This window comes from Sardina pilchardus, chromosome 1 (genome assembly GCF_963854185.1).
Source record: "Sardina pilchardus chromosome 1, fSarPil1.1, whole genome shotgun sequence".
NCBI lineage: Eukaryota > Metazoa > Chordata > Actinopteri > Clupeiformes > Clupeidae > Sardina > Sardina pilchardus.
The window spans coordinates 40,459,341-40,466,748 of NC_084994.1; the positions used below are offsets into that span (position 1 = coordinate 40,459,341).

The 7,408-nt window shown below is 46.4% G+C and overlaps 1 protein-coding gene across 1 annotated transcript; it reads left to right on the plus strand.

Annotated features, from left to right (window-relative positions):
• Nucleotides 1–305: 305 nt before the first annotated feature.
• Nucleotides 306–5,934, plus strand: krt94 (keratin 94). Its single transcript, XM_062544302.1, has 6 exons — nt 306–889; nt 1,839–1,921; nt 2,074–2,230; nt 2,943–3,104; nt 3,668–3,793; nt 5,470–5,934. Exons 1-6 carry the CDS (start codon nt 422–424, stop codon nt 5,692–5,694), a joined length of 1,221 nt encoding a protein of 406 aa, XP_062400286.1. The 5' UTR covers nt 306–421; the 3' UTR covers nt 5,695–5,934.
• The last annotated feature ends 1,474 nt before the right edge of the window (nt 5,935–7,408 follow it).

A 7,408-nucleotide genomic window follows, 5' to 3' on the forward strand; every position in this document is an offset into this window, starting at 1 on the left:
CACATTCTTTTGCACTTCACGTGTGTGAGAAGTGAGCTGGACCTTTAAGGCAAAGGCAGTGGTATCTGTGTGTGCCAGGCTCTGCTCGTAAAGTGTAGGAGGAAAAAACTCTCTCTCTCCTTTTTTTCTGCTTCTCCTTTGCTTTTTTTCTGTTGGTCTCTCTGGCAATATTTCTCTCTGACACACACACACACACACACACACACACACCCTCACTCACTTCCACTGTCCCCTCCCCACTCACCCGTAGGGCCCGCCCCCAAGGCTTGGCCAGGACTATATGAGGGCTGTCCAGCCTTGGATGCAGCCGCAGACTTCCAGGAGAGACTTCCCGATCCTGTCCAGTCCTCTCTCTCTCTCTCTCTCTATCTCTCGCTCTCTCTCTCTCTCCGTCCAGCGCTCACAGACTCAGCAGCTCAGCATGTACGGCTACCAGCGCTCCAGCGGCCCCGCCTACAGCAGCGGCGGCACCACCATCATCTCGCAGCGCCGCGTGGGCACCATGTCCTCCGCGCCCAAGGCCTTCAGCGTCTACGGCGGGGGCGCCGGCGGCGGCACGCGCATCTCCTCCTCGTCCATGCGCACCCTCTCCTCGGGCTACGGCGGCGGCCTGGGCATGGGCATGGGCATGGGCGGAGGCGGCGGCGGCGGCGGAGGCGGCTTCAGCCTGGCCAGCGCCCTGGACTCGGACAGCGTCCACGTGAACGAGAAGGCCACCATGCAGAACCTGAACGACCGCCTGGCCAACTACCTGGACAAGGTGCGCTCGCTGGAGAAGGCCAACGCCGAGCTGGAGGTGAAGATCAGGGAGTACTACGAGAAGAAGGGCCCGGCCGCCGAGAGGGACTACAGCAACTACTGGGCCATCATCAACGACCTGAAGGACAAGGTGAGCCCGCATGGGGGTTGAGTACAGTAGCATAGACCCATTTCACTACATGTTTTACAGTGCACAAACTGTTTTGCATGTGTTTTGGGTTAAGGAACTGAACAGAGCCAAAAAAAAAAACAACATAGGAAAAACAAAAGGAAAATAGCTAGAATAGAATAATAGAATAGACTAGAATAGAATGGGATATCTTTATGTGTCATTGTAACAGATACAACAAAATGAATCGCAGTCCTTGTAAAGTGCCAGACATCTATTGAGGTAGTATATTCATAAATAAATACATAATGCACTACTGCATACATAAAATGCTAAAACACATACAATGGAATAGAATAGAACAGAACAGAATGTAAAATAGCTGCATCAATGACTATGTTGCCAGGGGCCACACCCCACTGCTCCTCCACGGTGTAATGGGCGACCGTGGATTGCACTGAAAACAGTGACTCCACTTCATCACCTTGGGAATAATCTCTTTAGATTACCGGGCCGGTTAGGAATGGGACTGAGAGCGGCATCCTGCTTTGAATTACAAATGTGTCTCCTGCATGTTATGGCTCTCATGTTACTGCCCATTAGGACTTAGACACACATGAAACAGTGTGAAACCTGCAATGGTGTTTTTTTTTCTTGGCAGAAGAACCTATAGCACATCATTGATAAAGTCATAAAACAATAATTGTGATAAATGTGAAACGTATGGGTATTTTGAGGCAGAAACAAAGTTTGAGCACAATCAATTTCAAGTGGAAAGTTTCATTTTTTGTTGCTAGTGGGAGTTTCAAGTATCGCTCGTAGAGTTGAAAATGTAACTTTCCCTGATGGGTTCCCAGATGTATCATTTCATACACCTTTTAGCGCCCTTATCAAGGTGTTAAGCCAGGGTTAATGTGTTGCAACCAGGCTGTGTAAACATTAACACCACGCCCTCTCTCTTGATCGCTAGATCAATGGTGCCACCATCGACAATGCCAATGTCCTGCTGCAGATCGACAACTCAAAACTGGCTGCTGACGACTTCAAGACAAAGTGAGTCCATAAAAATAACCTCCCTCATAAAACACAAATACGGAAACCTTTTGCATGAAAATCAAGTCCTGGCCCATTTTCAGTTTACTTCACTTTAGTTAGCATTATCGTCACACTCTCACCTGTGCCTGTGTGCACGTCACCTGTGGCAGGTTTGACCACGAGCTGATGATGCGCCAGTCTGTGGAGGCGGACATCGCCAACCTGCGCCGCCTGCTGGACCAGACCACCCTGACCAAGTCCGACCTGGAGATGCAGATCGAGGGCCTGCATGACGAGCTTGCCTTCCTCAAGAAGAACCACCAGGAGGTACCCTAAGATACACCCTATTTTCTATTGAACCCTGGAGGTGTTATTGCAATATTTAGTCTGTAGCCTATGGAATGGCATAGTGCTAAACCACAAGTCACGTACAGCTTCATATCTTTAATTTACCCAGCCACGTCAGATAAATGCACCTGGTTGAGCCTCAATTACTAAAAATAACTTAAGTACACAAAGCCTGTTCTCTGCTTAGCAAGGGAGAGGCAATGCAATGTTATACAGGTGTGTGTGTGTGTGTGTGTATGTGTGTGTGTGTGTGTGTGTGTGTGTGTGTGTGTGTGTGTGTGAAATGTGCAAATCTGATGCAAATGTGCACACAAGTCACATGGCCTGTTAACATGGTTGCCTTTAAAAACAGAGCATGCCTCTTCCTGGGGTGTGCATTTTAAGTAAGCGGTTTTGGTGGCAAACCACAGTAAGCTAACCCAGAGGAAGTGGCTAGCCTAAGTTCTAACAGAGGAATCCTGTGGTTTCATTCTCCTCACAAAACAAAGCCAATGAGCTCTTCCTTCAGAGGGTTTATAACTCACTGAGAGTAAACTTATCCAGGTTTAGCACTAAACCATGCACCTACCTGTCCCCCTGTACACAAGGTGTTGTTTCCTCAAGAGTTAGCGCACTGTTTGATAACAGCAACAACACTGTAAACATCACTGACATGACTTCATCCATCCCCCTGTTTGTCTGCTCTGTGCAGGAGCTCGCTGCCCTCCGCTCCCAGATCACCCACAACGTCAACGTGGAGGTGGACGCCGCGCCCCAGCAGGACCTCAACAGGGTTCTGGACGAGATCCGCAGTCAGTACGAGGGCATGATCGACAAACACCGCCGCGACCAGGAGGCCTGGTTCAACGACAAGGTGGGTCAGGCAGAAACAAGGTCTGTAGATGGACAGACATACAGTACGGACAGTTAGACAGATCGTCACAAACTCATAGATGGACAAGCACCACACAGAGACACTTATGATCAACTTGTGATTCATGGTAACTTGAACAAACTCGCTTGAAGCAAGAAACGGCAAAGCTAATAATAAGAGATGTAATGAAACAAATCATAGTTTCTCTGTTTGTTTTACTATTCCTGCCAAACTCTGCTGGCAATGAAGCCATGTCCATTTCTGGCAGAAGAACTTCCTAGCATTAAAGATAATTACAGGCCATAAACCTCACCAGTAATTAAACAAATCAGTCAATTATAGTGTCGTAAGTTAGCGAACGTGTTACAGCTCGACATCAGAGGCAGTCAGACACCATTCTGACAGTGAATTACAGGGATGATGTTTGCCGACATTAAGGATGCCTCAACACAGAAAGATGATTCTACTGAATGTATCCATTGTTTCTGCACTATGGTAAATCGGACAGAAAAGTGACTCTCTCTCTCTCCCTCTCTCTTTATCTCTCTGTGTGTGTGTTACAGTCCACATCCCTGAGCAAGGAGGTGGCCATCAGCACAGAGACCATCCAGACGACCAAGACGGAGATCAGCGACCTCAGGCGCACAATGCAGGGCCTGGAGATCGAGCTCCAGTCTCAACAGAGCATGGTGAGTGTGAGAGCACTCGGGACAGGGCTACATGGCTTAATGAAGCAGAGAATTACTGTGAGTGTGAGAGCACTCGGGACAGGGCTACATGGCTTAATGAAGCAGAGAATTACTGTAAGTGTGAGAGCACTTGGGACAGGGTACATGCCTTAATGAAGCAGAGAATTACTGTGAGTGTGAGAGCACTTGGGACAGGGTACATGCCTTAGTGCACAGAGAATTACTGTGAGCAAACTACTGAGTTTCAGATAATGGCAAATGGCAAATTATGCTTTTAAACAAACTTGTATTTTGAATCATATATGTATTGTTCATGAGAAGCAGAACAGGATAAGACTTTGGTGTGAGGAAAAGTGAAAACCTTGCTCAAGAATGTAGCTAAAAAAAGCGAGAGCTGCGAAAGGAGAGTCTGATCAGAGCCAGCGGTCTTACGTAAGGCCAGGATAGAGTGTGTCATGCATGAGCAGGAAATGGAGGGCGGTGGGAGAGGTTATGAGAGGGGGGGAGGGCGGATGGAGCTGCCCCTGCTCCACTAGAGAAAGCTAAACACCAGCGTGGTGATGCAAGAGGGGGAGCTGATAGGATCAAACAGAGCCAAAACACTGGCAAACACACACACACCGATGATTTATGAGCATGATCAAAATGGGTTTAGAGCAGAGCAGGGTGTTCTTTCATGCAGCTGAATTCTCTTCTGAGAGTTCTCGAATGGCTTTTTGGTATTAACAGTCTAATAGGGTCATATTACACTTTAAAATGCAATGAATGACCTGAAAGCATAAGGACCTTCACTCAAAACATGAAAATACGCCTCTCACTGAGCTCATTCCTCCATTCCCCCCAGTTTGCTGTAATATGAGACCTTGGCTGGAGACGCCGCTCACTTTTTCCTAACAGAGGCATGCGGCCAAAGGAATTCGGGGGTAGCGGTCATGGGGTGGAACGCTGTCAGACTTTTAGGGCTTATCGTCCTCATATGCGGAATGACACTTCCTCACTACTTTCGCCTCTCCTGCACACAGACCGTTAGTGTCAAAGTCAGCTGCTTATGTAAGCCCCAGAGGCCGCATTCTTTTTTTTTTTAAAGAGAGAGAAATATTTTCACATCTTTTCTCTTTCCAAAAAAAGAGATGATTATTTTTAGCCTTTATGGAATGGCTAGTTTTAAAAGGGCATGGAACAGTTTTGCGGTAGACTTGGGTTTATACAAGACGTATACAAACTGGCCACAGCATTGCGTCGTGTGACGCCCAGTTATAAACTTATCAGGAAATTCCATCTAATTGCTGTCATTTACGCTAAATGCAAATTAACAGTGTTGTGCTCACTGCAAAAACAAGGCCAGAACATCCATGGTGACCTCATTTTAACAGTAATGAAGCTTTGCTGATAATCCCCATAATGAATAAAATCTTTGTACAAAATGGACAAATTTGTCCTCATTGGCACATTTGATATCCTGTCCACTGACCCATGATCTTCCTCTCAATGAAAGCTTAAGCTAGATCAACAGCAAATAACCAACCGAACAATCAAACAAACAGACAAACAAACAAACATAGAATAACAGCCGATTCCTGCAGATCTGAAGTGACGTTCTAGACTTCGTTCTAGACTATATACGTTCTATAGACTAGACCTCACCGCCACACCTTTTGTTCTGCCACCCCTTGCAGAAAGGTGCGCTGGAGAACAGCCTGCGGGACACGGAGGGCCGCTACAGCGCCATGCTGGGCGGCTACCAGAACCAGATCAACATGCTGGAGCAGGAGCTGTCGCAGATGCGCGCCAGCATCGAGCAGCAGGGCCGCGAGTACACCATGCTGCTGGACATCAAGAGCCGCCTGGAGCAGGAGATCGCCGTCTACAGGGGCCTCCTGGAGAAGGAGGAGTCCCGGTAGTGGCGCTGACGCGTGCGCGGCCGCCGCTGTTACCTGCTGCAGCCGAGGGACGGGCGTTCGTGTTGCCATGGTTACGTGGGGGGTGATAGTGACAGAGGATTGCTTTAGAGAAAAAAAAGATATGTTGACGCAGCAGTAAAACGCTGTGATGAAGTCTGCCATGTGTGTTTGTTTTCTTGAACAGTGCCCCCTTGTCATGGACAGGTCATGAATAAATCCCTCTTACTGGCAATTAAGAAAGTCTTGAACTCCTCATTACTAAGTTTTACTCTGCTGTGCTGTTTTGATAAACATGACAAACATCTCAGTTGAATTCCAAAGAGTTGAGGCCCTGAACCCACACAATTTCAGATGAAACAGGTAGTGACTTGTCTCACTCTCATTCGAATCTCCCATTCCATATCCCCACTGAACCCCTGACTCAGATTGATATCAAACTTTAAAAAAAAAAAAAACTGTGCTACATCTCTCCTTGGAATGTGAATTGAGTTGGCAAAGTCCAACCCATCATATGGGCCACCAAATGTAACAGACCTTCTGCACTACAAAATCATTGAATCATTAACACCAGAATGTTTTTGTCAACCAAATCAATTGTTACCATTACTAAAATGACCATGACAACACTTTGGTTGGCCAAGTTGACCTAAAACATCCAACTTACTTACTTCAATGTTTTACTGTAAGAAGGCGATGAAGTTCTGGATGAACTGGGTCTACACTCTGCTCTACAGATCTGAGTCTGATATTGTCATGCACCATTGACCTCTGTATTTGACTCTGGTGGTATACATCTTTGGGCAGATTCTACATCGTACAGTATCTCTGAATTTACTGTAATGTTGACCAGCAATGAAATTGTCCAGTGATAATTTGTAAAAACACAACATCATACTACTTTTTCAATAGAAATCACTATTCAAAGTACATTGGTTTTATATCCTTTCCGTGGCCAATTGAATTCCGTTTAGGAAAGGAAAAGTTGTTGTCCCCCCCCCCCCCCAAACCACATCCAACCTCAAAACCACAGGGTGAAATGAGAGAATGTGATCATGTCTATTTAATTGACACACCTTTCTGGTTGGCTAATCATTGTCCTAGAGGACTTTTGTCTAACAACAAAGTTACGCCACACAGAGAATTACAACCCACAACCCTCAACTTGTGCTCAAAGTCACGGTTGCCAGGACGACGCAGAAACACAGTGACTTAAGGCCCAAACTTGAAAGAGTAAATGAAAGAGTCTTTGTCAGTCGTTATCAGGAGCACTACTGACCCCCTGCCGTAGTGAAGACTGTGGGCATTGGGACATGACTGAATCTGGGAATGAATGCTGCTCAGTTAACAAGTGATTTGCCTCAGGGCATGCAGACGGTCATCGGTCTGTTTGTGTGTGCGCGCGTGTGTGTGTGTGTGACTGTGAGTGTGTGTGTGTCAGTGTGTGTGTGTGTGTGTGAGTGAGTGAGTGAGTGAGTGAGTGAGTGAGTGAGTGAGTGAGTGAGCGTGTGTCTGAGAGAGAAAGAAGCGGTATTCTGAGTAAGCAGAATCTCACTTTGAAGAGAAAGCATGAATCATGAATCTGTCATAAAACTGTAAAGAAGGGAGTTGAGAAATGATAACTACATTGCCAAGTGGGTGATTAAAGGCACCATACTTTGACAGATCAAATTTAATGGAACATTGAGAAAACATAATGTTAATGCTAGTTTAAAGT

Coding starts and splice junctions, on each gene's coding strand:
- krt94 (XM_062544302.1), top strand. CDS start 422: ATGTACGGCTACCAGCGCTCCAGCGGCCCCGCCTACAGCAGCGGCGGC. Junction 890..1,838: donor TCAACGACCTGAAGGACAAG/GTGAGCCCGCAT, acceptor CTTGATCGCTAG/ATCAATGGTGCCACCATCGA. Junction 2,231..2,942: donor TCAAGAAGAACCACCAGGAG/GTACCCTAAGAT, acceptor TGCTCTGTGCAG/GAGCTCGCTGCCCTCCGCTC.